The sequence below is a fragment of the Eptatretus burgeri genome, chromosome 7 (genome assembly GCF_056783735.1).
Source record: "Eptatretus burgeri isolate ZD-2024b chromosome 7, Ebu_testis_v1, whole genome shotgun sequence".
In the NCBI taxonomy this organism is placed as follows: Eukaryota; Metazoa; Chordata; class Myxini; order Myxiniformes; family Myxinidae; genus Eptatretus; species Eptatretus burgeri.
This window is the reverse complement of record NC_140967.1, coordinates 111,107,639-111,132,358: the sequence shown is the minus strand read 5'-3', so window position 1 is coordinate 111,132,358 and position 24,720 is coordinate 111,107,639. Positions and strand designations below refer to the sequence as shown.

Here is a 24,720-nt window from a genome sequence, read left to right as displayed (position 1 = left end):
AAAGTTTCACGTTGCAAAAGAGTAAAACTGCAAAGTTTCACGTTGTAAAAAAGTAAAACTGCAAAGTTTCACGTTGTATAAAAGTAAAACTGCAAAGTTTCACGTTGTATAAAAGTAAAACTGCAAAGTTTCTCGTTGTAAAAAAGTAAAACTGCAAAGTTTCACATTGTAAAAAGTAAAACTGCAAAGTTTCACATGGTAAAAAGTAAAACTGCAAAGTTTCACATTGTAAAAAAGTAAAACTGCAAAGTTTAACATTGTAATAAAGTAAAACTGCAAAGATTAACATTGTAATAAAGTAAAACTGCAAAGTTTCACATTGTAAAAAAGTAAAACTGCAAAGTTTCACATTGTAAAAGGGGAAAACTGCAAAGTTTCACATTGTAAAAGAGTAAAACTGCAAAGTTTCAAATTGTAAAAGAGCAAAACTGCAAAGTTTCACATTGTAAAAAAGCAAAACTGCAAAGTTTCACATTGTAAATAGGTGAAACTGCAAAGTTTCACATTGTAAAAAAGTAAAACTGCAAAGTTTCACATTGTAAAAAAGTAAAACTGCAAAGTTTCACATTGTAAAAAAGTAAAACTGCAAAGTTTCACATTGCATAAAAGTAAAACTGCAAAGTTTCACATTGTAAATAGGTGAAACTGCAAAGTTTCACATTGTAATAAAGTAAAACTGCAAAGTTTCACATTGTAAAAAGTAAAACTGCAAAGTTTCACATTGTAAAAAGTAAAACTGCAAAGTTTCACATTGTAAAAAGTAAAACTGCAAAGTTTCACATTGTAAAAAAGTAAAACTGCAAAGTTTCACATTGTAAAAAAGTAATACTGCAAAGTTTAACATTGTAATAAAGTAAAACTGCAAAGTTTCACATTGTAATAAAGTAAAACTGCAAAGTTTCACATTGTAATAAAGTAAAACTGCAAAGTTTCACATTGTAATAAAGTAAAACTGCAAAGTTTCACATTGTAAAAAAGTAAAACTGCAAAGTTTCACATTGTAAAAAGGAAAAACTGCAAAGTTTCACATTGTAAAAAAGTAAAACTGCAAAGTTTCACATTGTAAAAAAGTAAAACTGCAAAGTTTCACATTGTAAAAAAGTAAAACTGCAAAGTTTCACATTGTAAAAGAGTAAAACTGCAAAGTTTCACATTGTAAAAAAGTAAAACTGCAAAGTTTCACATTGTAAAAAAGTAAAACTGCAAAGCTTCACACTGTAAAAAAGTAAAACTGCAAAGTTTCACATTGTAATAAAGTAAAACTGCAAAGTTTCACATTGTAAAAAAGTAAAACTGCAAAGTTTCACATTGTAAAAAAGTAAAACTGCAAAGTTTCACATTGCAAATAGGTATAACTGCAAAGTTTCACATTGTAAAAAGGTAAAACTGCAAAGTTTCACATTGTAAAAAAGTAAAACTGCAAAGTTTCACATTGTAAAAAAGTAAAACTGCAAAGTTTCACATTGTAAAAAAGTAAAACTGCAAAGTTTCACACTGTAAAAAAAGTAAAACTGCAAAGTTTCACATTGTAATAAAGTAAAACTGCAAAGTTTCACATTGTAAAAAGGAAAAACTGCAAAGTTTCACATTGTAAATAGGTGAAACTGCAAAGTTTCACATTGTAAAAAAGTAAAACTGCAAAGTTTCACATTGTAATAAAGTAAAACTGCAAAGTTTCACATTGTAATAAAGTAAAACTGCAAAGTTTCACATTGTAAAAAAGTAAAACTGCAAAGTTTCACATTGTAAAAAGGAAAAACTGCAAAGTTTCACATTGTAAATAGGTGAAACTGCAAAGTTTCACATTGTAAAAAAGTAAAACTGCAAAGTTTCACATTGTAATAAAGTAAAACTGCAAAGTTTCACATTGTAATAAAGTAAAACTGCAAAGTTTCACATTGTAAAAGAGCAAAACTGCAAAGTTTCACATTGTAATAAAGTAAAACTGCAAAGTTTCACATTGTAAAAAAGTAAAACTGCAAAGTTTCACACTGTAAAAAAGTAAAACTGCAAAGTTTCACATTGGAAAAAAGTAAAACTGCAAAGTTTCACATTGTAAAAAAAGTAAAACTGCAAAGTTTCACATTGCAAAAGAGCAAAACTGCAAAGTTTCAAATTGCAAAAAAGTAAAACTGCAAAGTTTCACATTGTAAAAAGGAAAACTGCAAAGTTTCACATTGCAGAAAAGTAAAACTGCAAAGTTTCACATTGTAAAAAAGTAAAACTGCAAAGTTTCTCATTGTAAAAAAAGTAAAACTGCAAAGTTTCTCATTGTAAAAAAAGTAAAACTGCAAAGTTTCTCATTGCAAAAATGTAAAACTCCAAAGTTTCACATTGTAAAAAAGTAAAACTGCAAAGTTTCACATTGTAAAAAAAAGTAAAACTTCAAAGTTTCTCATTGCAAAAAAAGTAAAACTGCAAAGTTTCACATTGTAAAAAAGTAAAACTGCAAAGTTTCACATTGTAATAAAGTAAAACTGCAAAGTTTCACATTGTAATAAAGTAAAACTGCAAAGTTTCACATTGTAAAAAAGTAAAACTGCAAAGTTTCACATTGTAAAAAAGTAAAACTGCAAAGTTTCACATTGTAAATAGGTAAAACTGCAAAGTTTCACATTGTAAAAATGTAAAACTGCAAAGTTTCACATTGTAAAAAAGTAAAACTGCAAAGTTTCACATTGTAAAAGGGGAAAACTGCAAAGTTTCAAATTGTAAAACAGCAAAACTGCAAAGTTTCAAATTGTAAAACAGCAAAACTGCAAAGTTTCACATTGTAAAAAAGTAAAACTGCAAAGTTTCACATTGTAAAAAAGTAAAACTGCAAAGTTTCACATTGTAATAAAGTAAAACTGCAAAGTTTCACATTGTAAAAAAAGTAAAACTGCAAAGTTTCACATTGTAAAAGAGTAAAACTGCAAAGTTTCACATTGTAAAAAAGTAAAACTGCATAGTTTCACATTGTAAAAGAGTAAAACTGCAAAGTTTCACATTGTAAAAAAGTAAAACTGCAAAGTTTCCAATTGTAAAAGAGTAAAACTGCAAAGTTTCACATTGTAAAAAAGTAAAACTGCAAAGTTTCATATTGTAAAAAAGTAAAACTGCATACTTTCACATTGTAAAAGAGTAAAACTGCAAAGTTTCACATTGTAAAAGAGCAAAACTGCAAAGTTTCACATTGTAATAAAGTAAAACTGCAAAGTTTCACATTGTAAAAGGGGGAAACTGCAAAGTTTCACATTGTAAAAGAGTAAAACTGCAAAGTTTCAAATTGTAAAACAGCAAAACTGCAAAGTTTCACATTGTAAAAAAGCAAAACTGCAAAGTTTCACATTGTAAATAGGTGAAACTGCAAAGTTTCACATTGTAAAAAAGTAAAACTGCAAAGTTTCACATTGTAATAAAGTAAAACTGCAAAGTTTCACATTGTAAAAAAGTAAAACTGCAAAGTTTCACATTGTAAAAAGGTAAAACTGCAAAGTTTCACATTGTAAAAAAGTAAAACTGCAAAGTTTCACATTGTAAAAAAGTAAAACTGCAAAGTTTCACATTGTAAAAAAGTAAAACTGCAAAGTTTCACATTGTAAAAAAGTAAAACTGCAAAGTTTCACATTGTAAAAAAGTAAAACTGCAAAGTTTCCAATTGTAAAAGAGTAAAACTGCAAAGTTTCACATTGTAAAAAAGTAAAACTGCATAGTTTCACCTTGTAAAATAGTAAAACTGCAAAGTTTCACATTGTAAAAGAGCAAAACTGCAAAGTTTCACATTGTAGTAAAGTAAAACTGCAAAGTTTCACATTGTAAAAAAGTAAAACTGCAAAGTTTCACACTGTAAAAAAGTAAAACTGCAAAGTTTCACACTGTAAAAGAGTAAAACTGCAAATTTTCTCATTGTAAAAAAAGTAAAACTGCAAAGTTTCACATTGTAAAAGAATAAAACTGCAAAGTTTGACATTCTAAAAAAGCAAAACTGCAAAGTTTCACATTGGAAAAAAGTAAAACTGCAAAGTTTCACATTGTAAAAAAAGTAAAACTGCAAAGTTTCACATTGCAAAAGAGCAAAACTGCAAAGTTTCAAATTGCAAAGTTTCACATTGTAAAAAGGAAAACTGCAAAGTTTCACATTGTAAAAAAGTAAAACTGCAAAGTTTCTCATTGTAAAAAAAGTAAAACTGCAAAGTTTCTCATTGTAAAAAAAGTAAAACTGCAAAGTTTCTCATTGTAAAAAAAGTAAAACTGCAAAGTTTCTCATTGCAAAAATGTAAAACTCCAAAGTTTCACATTGTAAAAAAGTAAAACTGCAAAGTTTCACATTGTAAAAAAAGTAAAACTTCAAAGTTTCTCATTGCAAAAAATGTAAAACTGCAAAGTTTCACACTGTAAAAAAAGTAAAACTGCAAAGTTTCACACTGTAAAAGAGTAAAACTGCAAATTTTCTCATTGTAAAAAAGTAAAACTGCAAAGTTTCACATTGTAAAAAAGTAAAACTGCAAAGTTTCACATTGTAAAAGAGTAAAACTACAAAGTTTCACATTGTAAAAAAGTAAAACTGCAAAGTTTCACATTGTAAAAAAGTAAAACTGCAAAGTTTCACATTGTAAAAAAGTAAAACTGCAAAATTTCACATTGTAAAAATGTAAAACTGCAAAGTTTCACATTGTAAAAAAGTAACACTGCAAAGTTTCACATTGTAAAAAAGCAAAACTGCAAAGTTTCACATTGTAAAAAAGCAAAACTGCAAAGTTTCACATTGTAAAAAAAGCAAAACTGCAAAGTTTCACATTGTAAAAAAGTAAAACTGCAAAGTTTCACATCCGAAAAAAGTAAAACTGCAAAGTTTCACATTGAAAAAAGTAAAACTGCAAAGTTTCATATTGAAAAAAGAAACACTGCAAAGTTTCACATTGGAAAAAAGTAAAACTGCAAAGTTTCACATTGTAAAAAAAGTAAAACTGCAAAGTTTCTCATTGTAAAAAAGTAAAACTGCAAAGTTTCACATTGTAAAACTGCAAAGTTTCACATTGTAAAAAAGTAAAACTGCAAAGTTTCACATTGTAAAAAAGTAAAACTGCAAAGTTTCACATTGTAAAAAGTAAAACTGCAAAGTTTCACATTGTAAAAAGTAAAACTGCAAAGTTTCACATTATAAAAAAGTAAAACTGCAAAGTTTAACATTGTAATAAAGTAAAACTGCAAAGTTTCACATTGTAAAAAAGTAAAACTGCAAAGTTTCACATTGTAATAAAGTAAAACTGCAAAGTTTCACATTGTAATAAAGTAAAACTGCAAAGTTTCACATTGTAATAAAGTAAAACTGCAAAGTTTCACATTGTAAAAAAGTAAAACTGCAAAGTTTCACATTGGAAAAGAGTAAAACTGCAAAGTTTCACATTGTAAAAAAGTAAAACTGCAAAGTTTCACATTGTAAAAAGTAAAACTGCAAAGTTTCACATTGTAATAAAGTAAAACTGCAAAGTTTCACATTGTAAAAAAGTAAAACTGCAAAGCTTCACTCTGTAAAAAAGTAAAACTGCAAAGTTTCACACTGTAAAAGAGTAAAACTGCAAATTTTCTCATTGTAAAAGAGTAAAACTGCAAAGTTTCACATTGTAAAAAGTAAAACTGCAAAGTTTCACATTGTAAAAGAGTAAAACTGCAAAGCTTCACACTGTAAAAAAGTAAAACTGCAAAGTTTGACACTGTAAAAGAGGAAAACTGCAAAGTTTCACATTGTAATAAAGTAAAACTGCAAAGTTTCACATTGTAAAAAAGTAAAACTGCAAAGCTTCACTCTGTAAAAAAGTAAAACTGCAAAGTTTCACACTGTAAAAGAGTAAAACTGCAAATTTTCTCATTGTAAAAGAGTAAAACTGCAAAGTTTCACATTGTAAAAAGTAAAACTGCAAAGTTTCACATTGTAAAAGAGTAAAACTGCAAAGCTTCACACTGTAAAAAAGTAAAACTGCAAAGTTTGACACTGTAAAAGAGGAAAACTGCAAAGTTTCACATTGTAAAAGAGTAAAACTGCAAAGTTTCACATTGTAAAAAAGTAAAACTGCAAAGTTTCACATTGTAAAAAAGTAAAACTGCAAAGCTTCACACTGTAAAAAAGTAAAACTGCAAAGTTTCACATTGTAATAAAGTAAAACTGCAAAGTTTCACATTGTAAAAAAGTAAAACTGCAAAGTTTCACATTGTAAAAGAGTAAAACTGCAAAGTTTCACATTGTAAAAATGTAAAACTGCAAAGTTTCACACTGTAAAAAAGTAAAACTGCAAAGTTTCACACTGTAAAAGAGTAAAACTGCAAATTTTCTCATTGTAAAAAAGTAAAACTGCAAAGTTTCACATTGTAAAAAAGTAAAACTGCAAAGTTTCACATTGTAAAAAAGTAAAACTGCAAAGTTTCACATTGTAAAAGGGGAAAACTGCAAAGTTTCACATTGTAAAAAAGTAAAACTGCAAAGTTTCACATTGTAAAAAAGTAAAACTGCAAAATTTCACATTGTAAAAATGTAAAACTGCAAAGTTTCACATTGTAAAAAAGTAACACTGCAAAGTTTCACATTGTAAAAAAGCAAAACTGCAAAGTTTCACATTGTAAAAAAGCAAAACTGCAAAGTTTCACATTGTAAAAAAAGCAAAACTGCAAAGTTTCACATTGTAAAAAAGTAAAACTGCAAAGTTTCACATCCGAAAAAAGTAAAACTGCAAAGTTTCACATTGAAAAAAGTAAAACTGCAAAGTTTCATATTGAAAAAAGTAACACTGCAAAGTTTCACATTGGAAAAAAGTAAAACTGCAAAGTTTCACATTGTAAAAAAGTAAAACTGCAAAGTTTCTCATTGCAAAAACATAAAACTGCAAAGTTTCACATTGTAAAAAAGTAAAACTGCAAAGTTTCTCATTGCAAAAACATAAAACTGCAAAGTTTCACATTGTAAAAAAGTAAAACTGCAAAGTTTCTCATTGCAAAAACATAAAACTGCAAAGTTTCACATTGTAAAAAAGTAAAACTGCAAAGTTTCACATTGTAAAAAAGTAAAACTGCAAAGTTTCACATTGTAAAAAAGTAAAACTGCAAAGTTTCACATTGTAAAAAGTAAAACTGCAAAGTTTCACATTGTAAAAAGTAAAACTGCAAAGTTTCACATTATAAAAAAGTAAAACTGCAAAGTTTAACATTGTAATAAAGTAAAACTGCAAAGTTTCACATTGTAAAAAAGTAAAACTGCAAAGTTTCACATTGTAATAAAGTAAAACTGCAAAGTTTCACATTGTAATAAAGTAAAACTGCAAAGTTTCACATTGTAATAAAGTAAAACTGCAAAGTTTCACATTGTAAAAAAGTAAAACTGCAAAGTTTCACATTGGAAAAGAGTAAAACTGTAAAGTTTCACATTGTAAAAAAGTAAAACTGCAAAGTTTCACATTGTAAAAAAGTAAAACTGCAAAGTTTCACATTGTAAAAAAGTAAAACTGCAAAGCTTCACACTGTAAAAAAGTAAAACTGCAAAGTTTCACACTGTAAAAGAGTAAAACTGCAAATTTTCTCATTGTAAAAGAGTAAAACTGCAAAGTTTCACATTGTAAAAAGTAAAACTGCAAAGTTTCACATTGTAAAAGAGTAAAACTGCAAAGCTTCACACTGTAAAAAAAGTAAAACTGCAAAGTTTGACACTGTAAAAGAGGAAAACTGCAAAGTTTCACATTGTAAAAAAGTAAAACTGCAAAGTTTCACATTGTAAAAAAGTAAAACTGCAAAGCTTCACATTGTAAAAAAGTAAAACTGCAAAGTTTCACATTGTGAAAAAGTAAAACTGCAAAGTTTCACATTGTGAAAAAGTAAAACTGCAAAGTTTCACATTGTGAAAAAGTAAAACTGCAAAGTTTTACATTGTGAAAAAGTAAAACTGCAAAGTTTCACATTGTATAAGAGTAAAACTGCAAAGTTTCACATTGTAAAAAAGTAAAACTGCAAAGTTTCACATTGTTAAAAAGTAAAACTGCAAAGTTTCACATTGTTAAAAAGTAAAACTGCAAAGTTTCACATTGTAAAAAAGTAACACTGCAAAGTTTCACATTGTAAAAGAGTAAATCTGCAAAGTTTCACATTGTAAAAAAGTAAAACTGCAAAGTTTCACATTGTAAAAAAGTAAAACTGCAAAGTTTCACATTGTAAAAAAGTAAAACTGCAAAGTTTCACATTGTAAAAAAGTAAAACTGCAAAGTTTCACACTGTAAAAAAGTAAAACTGCAAAGTTTCACACTGTAAAAAAGTAAAACTGTAAAGTTTCACATTGTAAAATAGTAAAACTGTAAAGTTTCACATTGTAAAAAAGTAAAACTGTAAAGTTTCACATTGTAAAAAAGTAAAACTGCAAAGTTTCACATTGTAAAAAAGTAAAACTGCAAAGTTTCACATTGTAAAAAAGTAAAACTGCAAAGTTTCACATTGTAAAAAAGTAAAACTGCAAAGTTTCACATTGTAAAAAAGTAAAACTGCAAAGTTTCACATTGTAAAAAAGTAAAACTGCAAAGTTTCACATTGTAAAAAATGAATGACATCATGTTTAAGTCAAATGTATGCAGCAAGGGCAGTCAATCGTGACTGCTGCTCGTGTTGATAGGTTAAACGGTTTCAGAGAAATAATTGTTTCGTTATTTCCTTAAAACGAATGTGGCTGCCACATCATTTGACTGATGAGGTCATGGTTGATTAAAATATTTGCAGGAACAGTTGCAGATCATCCCTGCAAAGTCTCGCATCGAACTTTCAGATAATTTTTTTTTTTCATGTCATCGACTCAGCATAGGGAATATTGCTTGAAAATTTCAACATCATTGGTGACATCGTCTTTCAGCCATGTTAGCCAAGAAACCTTATCTGATCAACGTGAACTCCGAAGATGTGATCAGCCACCCATTCTGAATTTGATTTGATAAAGAGGACATCATGGGTCAGGTTTCCGATCGAAGCGGGGTTGTATCGAAGCAGAGTGGCATGTTTTTTATTAATTAATTTATATTAACCCAATAAATTTCACGAAATTTTCACCAGATGCGACTACTCATGTGGAGTGTTTTTGTGATAACGATGACGTCATAGGTCATGTGGTGTGGCAGCCATGTATTTTTTAAAAGGAAAATCTTTGGACCTCTGTATCTCCGCAACCGCTCCATGGAAAAAAATTGAAACTTGCCACATGTGAAATACCCCCCAGCCAAAACGAGTGTGATTTTTTTTTAATGATGTCATATCAGGTCAGGTATGGGAGCCTGGTGTTGGCACAATGGTTAGGGCAGCGGCTTGGGATCCAAAAGGTCCTGAGTTGAAGCCCCGTTGGACCACTGAATTAATACACCAGGGGGTTGACTCAGCCTGTCATCCTTCCGAGGTCGGCGAAATGAGTACCAGTGTACTGGGCCGGTGTATACCCCGGTTAAAATAGGTGTACCATATCCCTGTGTCGGAAGAGGCGACCAGGGTTGCATCAGGAAGGGCATCCGGCGTAAAACATGTGCCAAATCACTATGCGGATCATGCGGATGATTCGCTGTGGCGACCCCTAACGGGAGCAGCCGAAAGAAGAAGAAGAAGATATCAGGTCAGGTAGGGAGCATGTGCCAGAGCAGCATGTCGCTGCGTCCACTTTCCGCCGGAACTCCAGGGGCCTCCGTCTGGCCATCCCCCAGGCAGATGCCTGGCCCATCCACATCTCCTTGAGATGCCGATCAACCTGCTGCAACCACGAGGCACGTGGTCGGCCCATTGGTCTCCTCCACTCACTAGACTCCATCGCTGAGCGAATCTGGTGAGCAGGATCAGCATCAGGAAAACGAGCCACATGTCCATACAGCCGCAGCTGACGCTCACGGACTATGCAGGTAACAAATCTCATTTGAGCCTCTCTCAGCAACCGCTCGTTGGACACAAAGTCTGACCAGCGATACCCAAGAATTCTCCGAAGAGACCTGGTTGCAACGGAATTAAGTCTCCATGTAAGATCCTTGGTCAGAGTCCAAGTCTCGCATCCATTGAGCAAGATTGGAAGTACCAAGGACCTGAAGACTCGGACGTTCGTCCTCCGGCACAGGTACTAGCAGCACCACACCCCATGATCCAGTGAATCCACGACTCCCCAGGCCCGACCCAGACGTCTATTGACCTCTGACTCACAGCCGGCAGAGACATGAATATCACTGCCAAGGTAAGTGAATCTCTCCACGACCTCAACATCCTCACCAAAAACCGGCACAGACAGGACAGCGGCATCAAAGATGTCATTGAAAGCCTGGATCTTCATTTTGACCCAGGAAACCCGTAATCCCAGTGGCTCCGACTCCTCATTCAGTCAGTTGGGAGGATGCCTGTGTTCCAGGCAGAGCACTGAACTGCATGTGATGACACGAGTGCAGCATTTCCACCAGCCTTGAGAAGTTCAGCATGGATGCCACAGATCCCTGGAGCTTTACCCCATTTCAACCGGTTCACCACAGCCTGTGTTTCCAGAAGTGAAGGTGGACCACAGTTGATTGGAGGGTCAGCAACAGAGATTGTAACACCCTGACATCCAACTCGACAGCTGGTTGTTCAGCATGGTACAACCACTCAAAGTAACTGGCCCAGCGGGCCTTCACTTTGGACTCCTCTGTCAAGAGTCAACCACCCTCTGCTCTTACTGCAGTACACCGAGGGATGGGCTTGGTTGAACGCAATGCATGAATTCCCCTGCAAGCAGGGCGAGAATCCCTTGACCACAGGTGATGCTCTACCCCCTCACAGATTCCTCGCACATAGGCCTCTTTGTCCACCCTTCGCGCACGTGTAGTTTTATGCCTCAGCTCCCTGAACAGCGCAGCTCTGCCATTCAGCCTGGCCCTGCGACTCTTGTCAATGGTATCCAGTATCCCTTGAGAGACAAAATTGTTCTTTGCCCTCTTCCAAGAGTTCCAAGGTGTGTTCCAAGACATCCACCGGCAACATCAAGGACGGTGGTCTTGAAGGGACTCCACAACTCTTCAGGACCTCCCAAAGCACCCAGACTCCTCAAATCTCCACTCAGCTTGTTCGCAATCTCCTCAGCCTCCCTCTCATCCTTGAGCTTGCCAACATCCAGCCTAGGCTGGGATGGTACCATTCTCCAGGATTTAAGGTGCAACTTCAGAGTTGCTACAACAAGTCAGTGGTCAGTGTTGAGGAGCTGATCACTCTGGTAGACCCTACAGTTCTGGATCATCCTCCAGCGACCATCACCGAGGCCATAGTCAATCTCCTTTGCCACACCGCCAGCGTTGGAATACCAATTCCAGCGATGAGCTTGTGGGTGCTGAAACGATGAACCGGCCACCCTCAGTCCATGACTTCTTGGAAAGTCAAGGAACTTAGTGCTGTTCTGGTTCATATTTCCTGACCCATGGGGACCAACACATGTCTCATAACCATCCCTTTCATTTGCAGTCGATGCATTGAAATCCCCCTAGACTCGAAGTGTATCTCGTCTGGGGCACTGATCAACCACAGACTCGAGCATGGCGTAGAATGCATCCTTCAGGGTGAGATCACTCGCCTCAGTGGGAGCATAGACAGAGACCAGGGAAATGACACCTCAGGAGTGACGAATCCTTAGTCTCATAATATGCTCGTTGATCGGGGTTACCTCAATTATCATTGGAGTCAGTTTATTGGACACAGCTGCAGCAACTCCTTGGGAATGGTCACCATCAGAGCGACCAGACCAATAGTAGGTGTAACCACCTACCATGATCTCGCCGCAATCCGGTCTCCGAACTTCAGAGAGTGCTGCAATATCGATGTACAAACGCTTGAGCTCAGATGATAACAGAGATAGGTGACCATCCTCTCTTAGGGATCGGACATTCCATGCACCCACCCGAAGGGACCACCTCAGGTTAACCCAAGGAGACCGCCGTCTGGTGGACGACACCTCAGCACAACTCCGACACATTCTCCCGCAATCTGACCCGGGAATGTTACCCCGTGGTTTCCCTACTATCTTCAAAGATTGGGGGTCCCAAAGGCTTTGCCCCAATCCCGTCATACGGTGAGCTGCCCTGCGACGGGCAGCTGCACAGGAGGTACTCCCACCGAGTGGGTGTTCAGATTTCTTTGCGTTTTTGTGCTTTGTGGAATGAAGGGCTTTACGGTGGCCAGAGTGCAAATCCTGCCACCAACCTCCTAATAAGAAGTAACCCAACTGCAGGAGGACGTCTGCAGACACAGTTCGGTACTCCATATGGATGGCCATTGGCTCACAAGGAGCTCCTCTGCCCTTTGACAGGTTTTGTTTTTAATCCTTCTGGGTGTCCATATCCAAACACCCTTCAAAAAAAAAAAAGCTGGTTGGGAGACGGTTTCGTTGCCGACAACCAGACCATGGAACAGGTTAGTGCAGGTTTACACGATACCTGTAGCAAGTCACAGATCTGACCTGACCTGACACCAGCGGTTCGGGTTCGTGCTGGAGTTAGTCATATGTTGGTTCATTATGACATCATAATTACATATGTCAAACACTTTATCTGATCAGTATGAAAGTTTTTTGAGGGTCATTTCGGGCTATATTGTGTGGGAGGGAAAAAAATTGATGACATCATCGGTCACGTGGTTCGGTAGTCATTTTGGTTTTAACAGAAAACCTTCAAAAATATTCTCTGTAACGGCTGAACAGATCGTGGCGAAACTTTACAGGCATGATCGCCTATCCATGAGGAATGAAAAGTTGTCCACCTCTGACATCATCGGTCACATGGTTTGGCATCTTTGATTTTTGAAGAATATACATTTTAAAATCTTCTCCAGAATGGCTTAACAGATTGAGGGGAAACTTCACTGACATGTTCCCCAAGCCTTTGGGATACCAGACTGTTCATGAATCATTAATTGGTCACGTGGTCTGGCACATAGTTTGGTTTGAACGAAATTCTTTAACAAAAATCTTACTCTTGAACTGCTTTGTGGAAGTAATGAACTCCATTTCCACTCAGGTTCAGCATACAAAGTAGATTGTCTAATAACATTAAGTACATGCACACAGACGGGAGAAATCTCCATGAATGAAACTGTCAAAAACTTCCCTAATCCAAGCCTTGTATATCGAAGCAGGGTTGAGTGAGGGAAATGACTGAACAGAGTAACTTTTCCCAAAGTTCGAAATCAAAATAAGTGCTCTCTGCTACTGAGAAAGGAGTGAAAAAGAGTCTAAACAATGTTGGCTCCATTTGGCAAGGCCCAAGTACACCCAATCATAAAAGAGCACAACAGCCCCTCAAGTTATGTTAAATCATGTACTCATTGATATACTTAAGTCTTCCTGGAAGTTATGCAACATTTCCAGGTTGTTACATCATTTTAATCAACAATGACAAATCAATATCAACTGAAGGCAGATGTATGTTTTTCAGGAAGCAAATGTCACAGTGTACATGGATAATCATGTTTACAATGAAACCCTCTCATTTACAGAAGTTCAAGTAATATTTTATGAGTGAGGAACAATGTCTTCATTCACACCAATTACAAATGCTTAGAGAGGAAATCAACTTCAACAGCTTCATCAATCGATGTGAAACGTCAGTTACGATCGAGTCCATCCATCCTTCGGGACCATACTCTGTGCAGAGCGTTGGGGATGCCTAAGCAGTTTCCTTGACTATTGGGCACAATCCTGGATGGGTCGCCACTCCGACACAGGATACTCGCAAGCTGGCACTCATTTTGCCGACCTAAGAAGGATGAGGGGCAGAGTCAACCCCACCTGGTATTATTTCAACAGCCAAGTGGGATTTGAACTCAGGATCCGAGGATCCCAAGCCCACCACTCTTGCCATTAAGCCAATACCAGGCATATATGATCGAGTAGACATGTGGAATATACATTTTATATTTCAACCTCATGAGACGCATGGTCTGGCAGCCAGAATTATTTAATATTTTAAATCTGTGTTGAGGGATTTAAACCAAACTTCGTGCAAGTATGGAAATGATTTAATAATGTGAGCCGTGGCATCTATGATGTCGTCGCGACATTGAATATTGTCTTTCTAATTTTTTATGCTTCCGCTGACGAATTCACCAGAGGTATTATGTTTTCGGGTTGTCCGTACGTACGTACATCCATGCTAATTTTCTCTGTTTTCTCTGCAACCACTCATCTGATGGACACAATTTTCACCATCGGTGCGATTACTCGTGTCGAATGTTTTAATAATTATGACGTCATAGGTCATGCGCCGTCGCTCCCATTTTGTAGAAAAGGAAAAACTGGACCTCTGTATCTCCGAAAGTGCACCATGGTTAAAATTGAAACTTGGTACTCCCCATGGGAAACAAGTGTGATGTTTGATGATGTCATAATCGAAGTGAATTAATTGCATACGTCGAATGCTTTATCCGATGACCATGAAAAATTTTGACTGTCATAAGTGCTAAATTGTATGTGGGGGAAAAAATTGATGTTACCCGTTACTTGGTTCAGCAGCCATTTGATTTTCAACATAAATGTATAATGATGCAAGAGTGTGGGCGGAGCAGTTTACGCCATTGTGATGTCAGCGTGCTTTTCTTTTTTCTTTTCTTTTTTTTGTTGTTTTGTTTGTTTTAGTTTTAATAGGACTTTAACTTTCCCATTTATTCCACAGGAGTGAAGATGTCAGGCTACCACGCTTCTCGAGTCGTAAGTCCTTTGATGAATATCCAGAAAGAAGATTCTTGTTGGTCAAGACTTGTTTAGTACCTCCGCCACAGAATGTGGACAGAGGTTATGTTTTCACCCCTCTAAATCTGTGTGTATGTCTGTGAACAGGATATCTCAAAAAAGTTGTGCATGGATTCACACGAAATTAGGTGGAGAGGTTGGGTTTGTGATGAGGACGAATTGATTACATTTCTGGTGAAGATCCGGATCTGGATCTGAGAATTTTTTCAGCGATTCTTCATCATTGAGAGATGGGCCAAAAACGATATACAGCACGATCTCTCAAAAAGTTGGGGACGGATTCAGACGAAACTTGGTGGACGTGTTGCGTGTGTGATGAGGTCGAATTGATTCGATTTTGGTGAGGATTCGAATCGTGGTCTGGGTATGAGAGTTACTTATTACCTCCACCACGGAAGGTGAAGGAGGTTATGTTTCCACCCCCTTTCCGTCTGTCTGTCTGTCTGTTTGTGTGCAGGATATCTCAAAAAGTAGTGAACGGATCTGGATGAGATTTTGAGGACAGGTTTGGTGTGTGACAAGGAAGAATTGATTCAATTTTGGTGAAGATCTGAATCCGGATCTCGATCTGATAATTTTTACAGTGATACTTCACCATTGAGAGATGAGGCTAAACCAATATATAACAAAATTTCTCAAAAAGTTGTGGACGGATTCAGATTAATCTTGGTGGACACGTGTGTGTGTGTGTGTGTGTGTGTGTGTGTGTGTGTGTGTGTCTGTGTGTGTGTGTGTGTGTGTGTGTGTGTGTGTGTGTGTGTGTGTGTGTGTGTCTGTGTGTGTGTGTGTGTGTGTGTGTGTGTGTGTGTGTGTGGCAAGGATGAATTGATTCGATTTTGGTGAAGATCTGAATCCAAATCTGGAGACGAGAATTATTTAATTTCCAAAGTGATTCTTCACCATTGAGAGATCAGGCCAAAAACTATACATAGCATGAAATTTCAAAAATGTATTGGGCTAGATATTATGTTCTCGTGGATCAGGCATTATGTGGCGGAGGTGGTGCTCCACTGAGTGCCTTTCTAGTTTTTTTAAGTGATTCTTCACCATTAAGAGATTACGGCCGAAAACAATGTGACAATATTTCAAAAAGTTGGAAACTAATGCTGACAAAACTATGTGGATGAGCTTCATCTGCAGCCAGATGGAGTACTGCTCACCCCTCTAAGCTGATGCTCCCACCTCACACCTTTCTCGTCCCAGACAAACAATGGATGTGGACAGGAATGGGGGCAGAAAAGGACGTATGTGGTGGACAATATGGATACAGAAGGAAACTCTCAGGAAGGAAAAACTGGATATTTGGAAGGAGGAGGGATTAGGAGGAGAAAACACATGTCTTGAAGACATGGAGGGAAGAATGATATTGAAGAGAATGTGGAAGTTTGTTCCACAGGCAGGGGGAAAAAAAAAAGAGGACAAAATGAGTGGAGGTGAGCAGTGACCCTGGATTTTGGTATTTTTTTACCAGAAGGGGGTTTATGAACCATGTGTCCCCTGCAGAAACCTTGGGAGAGATTGGTGGGGGGGGGTATTGGGTGGATCATGGAAAGAGTTGAGGGTGCAAGACAAGAAAGGATGTGGAGAAGACAGAAACCACTGACCTGTGTGCAATGGAAAATTGATAGGCCCTTCGACTCAGCTTCAGCGTGAGAGGTTCCAATGATCTTGAATGCCTTGGTTTCCATGGCATCAAGCTGAACATGATGTGAGGAGGGATTTGCACTGGTGTCTCCCCATCCCAGAGTGGAGAGCAGTACTCTATAAAGCTGCAGATGAAGACGCAGATAAAATGAAATGTAGAATGAACTAAAACCGACTCCATGGAGGTGCTGTTTCACGTAGTTTTCAGTTCGTGCCATACCACCTCTCAGGTTCAGTTTGTCGTTTTGCAGGAAGCAGTCTTCCGGTAATTTTTATTTTATCTTTTTGCTTGTGAACTCAAAGTTGAACTAATGTGTGGCGTTAACAATATGAAGCTCTTCCAAATTTCGTGGTTCTTGTATGGTGGAAAATAACTCAATTTCCACAAGTTGTATCACGATACCAAAGGAGAATTTTTAATTTCGTATATACTGAGGAAGAACATTGAATGATTCACTGAAACATTCCATTGGACTTCACTGAAACAGAATCCCGAAGCAATTCTTCTTATATACAACTTGGCATTCCAAAAAATAGGAGGGTGAGACATTTGGCAACTCAACTACAGGATTAGCTGATAAGCATGAGGCAAAATAACTCAAAACTGCAATACATGTCCACTTTGGGTGGGAGGGAGAGAATGACACAATCATGGCAAAAGTTGCAGTGTTATCAACCAGGTCACCCTGTTTCATAGTAAGATATTCCTTATATCAATATGTAGGTCAAAAGACTTGGGAAAAGGGAAACATTACTGACAGCCAATTCGACTACAGCATAAAAATTAAATTTATAAAGTACCAGCAACAATTATAATTGAGAACTACATGAATATAATTATTTTTCTTCCACACTTGCTACTGTCATCGTCTCATTATTCTGCCGACAAACAATTATACTGCATATGCTTTGCAGATAACTTCAGCCAGGAAGAGCTGAACCGCCAACCTATCCTGGAGAAAGTACTTGAACCTGGTGATGTGCTTTACTTTCCTCGTGGCTTTGTGCACCAGGCCAACTGCCTGCCAAGCACGCACTCACTCCACATCACCATTTCCACGTTCCAACGAAACACCTATGGTGACTTATTGGAAAAGGTGAGAGGCATCTCTTTTCTGCCAGCATGTGGTTGTTATTTCTTCTGGATGAGGTTTATCCCAACTGTGCAGCAAGAGATGCCATGTTGCACTCGTTTGTCTGTCTGTTTGTCAGTCTCTGTCTGTCACATAACCTTTTTACCATTTGAGCTTTCATCATGAAATTTTCAACAAACCCTTATTATGTGAACTATCATTGGCACTCCCTCCCGGAGGGTTGGAGCGCCCATCTCGGCCCACATTTTGTGGGCAATTTAAAGTGGTGATATTTCCACGGAGTGAGACTTTCTTCTGCAACACATTGTACAATTTGAAAAAAAATATTGGGACATACTGTGACCATATTTAGTCTTGCTGGACCACACTGAAAAGTTTTTGTGAGAGTAAAATGCCAAATTTCTCAATTTTGACGTTGTCATCACATCACATACATACATAAACACACATATATATTATAAATACAGAGGGTCTTCGTTTGTCATAGGTAACCTCAGCTATCGCCGTGACAAGGGAGTTGTCCTTCACAAGATGGCGTAGTTCATGGTTCAGTGTGTTTTTAGCAACTTGATTGAAGAAAACACAACATAAATTGACGACCTTTTTCGTACACCATTCATGTCGATTCCCAAGATGCAATGGAGGAATCGAAACGGTCTATTAATTACATACTTTTGAAATGTACCTTTTCGACGTTTACACCCTTTGGACCCATTTTGGACCTTCTCAGACCCCTTTAAACCCCACCAGACCTTTTAGACCCTTAAGATCCATCACACCCTTTTCAGACTTCTGACCTTTTAATGCACAAACTCCACCCACTCTAATGAGGGGATGAGAGAAAGGGGGAGGGGGGTGGGAGCCCTGGTCATGTGAGTATGCCGATTAATTCTGTCAACATACTATAAATTATGTAAGACCTCAAGATTGTGAGAACGAACCTATCTCTGAAATCAGACACACAGTCCAGTAAATTTAACTGTGACTTCTCACTTAGCCACTGTTCCTCCAAAAGCTTCAATAGTCCTCGCACATTGTGTTCAAACACTATTTCAAAAGAACTGAATCCCAATGACTACTGAACTGACTCATTAGTGGCAAATTACACAAGTGTACTCCTTCATCCCAATCCTTGTCACACTCAAAGCAGTAATAGTCTGGTAGCCATTGGCTAAAGTGTGTTTTGGAGTACATACACAATTTTATTGCAGATTCTGGTAACATAGACTGTACTAAACTCAAATCAGAGTGATGCCACTTTGTCACGCTTGAGAAATTTTTTTTAGGAGCAAAATTCAAAATGGCCGCCATCAAAACCGTTTTTTGCCTGTAACTTGGCCGTCTCAATCATGTTTTTCAAAGTCAAGCGGAACCTTTCCAAAGCACTTTGTGCGCCTTTGTCTCACGTACCGCGCCCACACCCTCCATCAGTAACCTGAACCAGGCAATTAGCCGGGTCGTAGGGGTAGTCTCGCACAGGTTGCAGGTCTTGCCCCGGATCATCGGGGTTGTCCCACGCCACGTGGATCTCCGGACCACCTGTGAGGCTCTGGCCGGCAATTGGTTGGACATCCCTCAGCGTCCGTTCGACGGCCGAAGCCATTTCGACTGCTGAGTCGAACGTAATTTCCTCGTACTTCAGCCGTATCGTACTTCAGTTCCGTATCGTACGTAGCCTCGTACTTCAGTTACCTATCAGCTAGCCATTCCTTATCAACCGTTTCAAATGGAGTGCTTAGTTGAGTGCATAAGGCACTTGCAAGCGCTCTACAAAAAACTTGGCAACTGAACACACTCCAGAAGTAAAAAATAAAAACATAACCACAAATTATTCCATCAAATGAATAATTTACTTCACCGAGAAAACTTAATTCTTTTTGGAAGGAACAAATACTACAAACAGAACCTCAGACTCCTTACTAATGCATATGTGCCAAATTGGATGTGCTGAAAAACAGGTTGGTGGGAATTGTTATTTATTTATGAGACGTGATCGGAGGTGAACTTGCGGTGAGAGAGTGAGAGACACAAGGACTCGGCCTCATCGCGGAAGATACCAATGATCCTAAATGCCTTGGTTTCCATAGCATGAAGTCGAGAAAGGTGAGAGACGGAAGCACCAGCCCAGAGGGGAGAACAGTGTTCCATCAGACTGCAAAAAGTTTTGTATGTCATCAGGTGTTCAGGTGTGCCAAGGAAGGACTTTCTATGATGGAGGATGCCCAGTCGGCGACTGGCTTTGGATGCCAGCTTGGAAATGTGGCTTACCCAGGAAAGATCATGGCAGATAGTGAGACCCAGAAGCTTGAATGAAAGGACTTCTTCAAGAGGATTGTTGAGAAAGTTGATTGGGGCGGGGTGGGGGGGGGAGTGGGGGTGGGGGGAGTAGGGGTGTTTCCAGAAAGTCCTTTCAGAGAGACATAGTGAGAGTGTGAGATTTGTCCGGATTGAAAGATATGTTCCCCATGTTGGACGAGATTGTGATTTTACCCAGATCTGCAGAGAGCGAAGAAGCTGCTGCTTGCCGATCTGAGGGATGACAGATGGTACGGCAGAGGGTGGAGTCATCAGCAAAAATATAAAGAGGATTTTCCAGAGAGTTAGAGAGATCATTGATGAAAACCAGAAAAAGAACAGGGCCCAGAACACTACCTTGAGGAACTCCAGCCTGGACAGGAAGAGGGGATGAAAGAACTCCATTTAGGGCCACACGTTGCCTGCGAGACGAGAGGAAGTCTGTGAGCCATGAGTGGAGATGTCCTTGGATACTATAGAAAGCGAATTTGGTGAGCATGGCAGGGCGCCAGACTGTATCGAAAGCACGCGTTTGTTCATGGCGTTAAAAAAAGGGCCCTAACGGTGTCTATGGGGGTTGCCCCCCAAAATAGGTATTTGCTTTCTTCTCAGAAACTACATATGCATTACTGATGAAACTTGACCACAACCTTCATCACCTGTGATCGACCAAAGTTTGTTCACGGCATTAAAAAAAATTTGGGCATTCGGGGGTCGATGGAGGTAGGTTGCCCTCCCACCAAAGAGATATTTGCTTTCTTCTTGGAAACGACATACACAATTCTGTTGAAACTTTACTTCAACCTTCATTACTCGTGATCTACCAAAGTTTGTTCACCACATTAGAACAATCGGGCTCTAAGGAGGTGTAAGGGGGGTTGACCCCCATAATATATTTACTTTCTTCTCAGAAACTACACACACAATTACGATGAAACTTGGCCACAACCTTCATGGAGGTTGTTGATGTTCCAAACTTTGTTCATGCCATTAAAAAATTTGAGATCTGAAGGGGACGATGGGGGAGGGGGGTTTGCCCCCCCCCCAAAATAGGTATTTGCATTCTTCTCCGAAACTACGCACGCAATTCTGATAAAACTTAACCACTGCCTTCATCACCGGTGATGTACAAAAGTTTGTTCATGATATTTAAAAAAACAAAATTAGGGTCTAAGCGATTATACGTGGGGGTTGCTCCCCAAAATATGTATTTGATTTCTTGTCCGAAACCAGACAAACAAATTCAATGAAACTTGACCACAACCTTTATCACCTGTGATGTACCAAAGTTTGTTCATGCCATTAATATAAAATTCAATAGGTATTTAATTTCTCTCCATTACATATTTTGTGGGTCATCCATGCCTTCCAGTGGCTCCCTGGTTATCTTATCCAGCCACTTCTAGGTGAGCACTCAGTGGTATGTTTTACTTCCAGGATACTATCAAGCTCAGCAATCCTGTAGATGGAGTTGAAAAGTTACTCAGAAGCTTGGTGCGAATGTCTGTTCATGATGTATGCCTGTACCTATTTGTCTTTGCTAGTTGCTGCCTCAAATGCTTCAGTCTGCGATTGAACAGGATGTAGAACTGCGTCGGGGTCTGCCTCGTGATCTGCTGCACTTCATGGGCGTGGAGCACATTGAGAAGGTTCAATAACCTGATATTGTTTTCTTTCACACACACACACACACACACACACACACACACACACACACACACACACACACACACACACACACACACACACACACACACACACACACACACACACACACACACACACACACACACACACTGGTGGCGGGAGGGAGGCGGTATGATCTGATGCTTTTGCCGCATCTCTCTCTTTCCTGGGATGGAGGGGACTGAGGGCCACGTCGGTTACATTAGTTCCGAGGGGAGTGAGCACCGAGTGAAATGGCAGCTTACATGGGATGTGCACATGGTGCTCGGTATCACGCTGTCCGACATGCGTTTGTGACTTGGCATGGCCCTGCAGCTTGGTGGGACTTGACCCGTGCTGCCCGTAGGGAAGCGTTTGCGTGCTACCCGAGCATTTGGGAACTCCCTCTTGCAAAGTTCCGGCTGTTGAGGATGAAAGAGACCGAGTTTTGTGGTATCGAGGACCGTGCCGAATACAACGACGTGAGAACCAAGCTGTGGATGGCAGCTTTGATAGGGCAGGGGGCCACGCATGTAGCACCCAGAGATGAAACAATCAATGTGCATATAGGACATGGTCTAGCGCCCTCGCCTTACCTTTCTGCTTAATGGGTTTTGCCGATTATGTCCCATCAAGGAGAGGTGAGACTGGCGAAGGATGGGACTGAGAGGGAAGAGACCGAGACCGGACATACATCTGCACTGGGAGGTCAATATATATCTACATCATGGGGGAGGTCATGCGGATTTATATTCTCACCACTTGGAGGGGAAGGGGGAAAGGAGGCGGAGCACGGATATGAAGACAGCTTAATCCTTGAGCCATGGTTCCTTGCTGTGATTAAGCTGGATGCTACAAGACTGGGTGGGGCTCCTCTTGGCACAGCATGGATAAGTGGAAGGCTTGGTCCATGAGTTGTGGTTCCTTGCTGTGGTGAAGCTGGACGCTTTAGTTCCGGGAAGGGTTCTTTTGGGCCGTGGATAAAGAGACAACTTGGTCTGAGAGTTGTATTTCCTTCCTGTGGTTAAGATGGATGCTTCAAAACTGGGGAAGGCTCCATTAGGCGCAGCATGGGTAAGGAGACAGATTGGTCTATGAATCGTGGTTCCTTGCTGTGGTGAAGATGGATGCTTCAGGACCAGGGAAGGCTCCATTTCGCCTTAGAGACTCGGGAGTGCAGATAACGACTGGTGGTGGTGGCAGTGGCACACACATACCTACACACATGAATCATGATTTGCATATACAGATGCATGAATCATAATGTTCAGGAATGCATGCACAATTGTGAGTTATACACACATTCTACTATTGTTATATATGACTCATTGCACTTATTAGATACACACTTGATAGGAAACATGCAGTGGAATCTGTATAATATGCATATGTGTGAATATAAGTGTGTATGAAAAGTGTGCGTGCATGGGCCTCCCGATTTTATTTCTACATTAAAAATAAGCACATATAAAAACGTCATCGCCAGGCTTTGAAAACTGAAATTATCAACTCAAACATGACAGTATTTCACTCTATTTCACCGATTCGCATCTCACCATACCCTAATTTAATATAATAATAACTAAATAAATAACTAACATATTTTTCGTGAATCATTCAATCTAAAACACTGGATGTTGGGCCGGCTAGAAATAGGTTCAGGTGGGATTGGAGACAGCAGTAGAGGCGGAGATGATAGTGGTATTTGGTAAATGAGACGAAATATTCCAATAGTTTGTAATTCCATTGATTGAAAAATTAGGGTATGGTGAGATGCGAATCCGTACACTTCTGAACTTCCGAGGTGAAAATGGACTGCATTTTCGAACTCAGTGGGGTCGATTTACTCTAAGAAATGTTTAGACGGACAACAAATTAATTATAGACTAGCATAACCCGCGCTCTGCGCGACATGTTGGGGTGGGTGTGTTTGAGAAAGGAACTGATGCAGAGTATCAGTAGTAATTTTACTTTAATGCAGTAAGTGGAATACAATTTCACTGTTTCAGAACCATTTTATTTTATTTTTTTGTACCATGCACCTCATATGGTCTTTGAGATAATGTAAGCCGAATATCACGTTACTCGAGCGCAGAACAAAGTCAAAGATAGCGCGACACAAAACCACAAACTCGGAAATGATATACAAGATTAGAAAATATCGAAATGAGTAGGATTAGTTACTCAACTCCAGTTATGATAAATCTTGTATTCGGTCATATTTTCGAAATGGTAGTGAATTCAATGTCGGTGCAGTCGTTTCTTCGAGTAAATCGACCCCATTTCCACCTCGGACATCCAGAAGTACCCGTAATTGTACCTGCCCATACCCTAATTTATTCAAGTAATGAGGCTAAAAGTCGTCATATGGAGCGAACTCTAAATCACTCCGATCAAGTGAAAAAAATTTATGCGTGTTATTGCTTCATATTAGAATAATTTTAAGCTTGTGGAGCAACATTCTATTTTTTTTCGACTTTTTTGGACCACCCTCATGTATATGTATATATATGTGCATACATACATACATATATATATATATATATATATATATATATATATATATATATATATATATATATATATATATATTGTTACGGATTCGCGCCCGCCGGCGTGCTGACGGCCACGTAACTCTAATCGCGGCACGTCGCCCACCGGACGGACAATCCAGTCGTGACCCTCTCGGACTAACGCCGGGAACCAGTCACGGGTGGACCTTTCGGTCTCACCGTGATCGAGCCAATCGGCCCCCGCGTGGGATAGGGTTGCTCGCCAAATTCGACCTACCTAAGTACCCACACGGAGGGTAGACCGGGCGATCGCACCTCGCCGCAGGTCGACTTCGGACACGTGCCACTTAAGCGACCCGTTCCGTACTATCGGGATAACCGAGCGGTGTTATTCGTCGACCTCGACGGTTCGATTAATTATCGGGCGTATTCAGCCCACTACCAACCCTTTACGTGAAGCAAGATGAGGATTCAATGAAAGAAATGACGAAGCGAAGCGGGAAACAGTTCAACACAAAGCACATTTATTCGCGATGAACGGAAAGCACACATATTCAATTCCACCAAAAGCACATAGAAAAGGAAAAGAAACACAATGCAATTTTACACAAAAAGCAAATGCGACAATGCAGATCTAATACCGATTACGCGAGCACACGGCAACACTTATACAATTTTACTTCACAGACGGCGCCGACAACACATACCCAAAACCAAGGAAAAGAACACCCTCAAAGATGAGGCGGGCCTGAGGCCGAGACCGGGTCGGGCTTAC

The 24,720-nt window shown here is 38.8% G+C and overlaps 1 protein-coding gene across 4 annotated transcripts in view; it reads left to right on the top strand.

Moving 5' to 3' along the window:
• The window catches only part of RIOX1 (ribosomal oxygenase 1), an 86,274-nt gene that overhangs the window by 38,155 nt on the left and 23,399 nt on the right, over positions 1-24,720 (top strand). For all 4 annotated transcript variants that reach the window (XR_015060534.1, XM_085890296.1, XM_085890297.1 and 1 more), the window contains 3 exons: positions 14,658-14,692; positions 17,294-17,475; positions 21,312-21,416. Coding sequence is in view for 3 of the 4 variants with exons in the window: in XM_085890296.1 (XP_085746422.1) it covers positions 14,658-14,692; positions 17,294-17,475; positions 21,312-21,416 (322 nt within the window). In the remaining variant the exon portion in view is untranslated. The remainder of the gene's footprint in view (positions 1-14,657; positions 14,693-17,293; positions 17,476-21,311; positions 21,417-24,720) is intronic.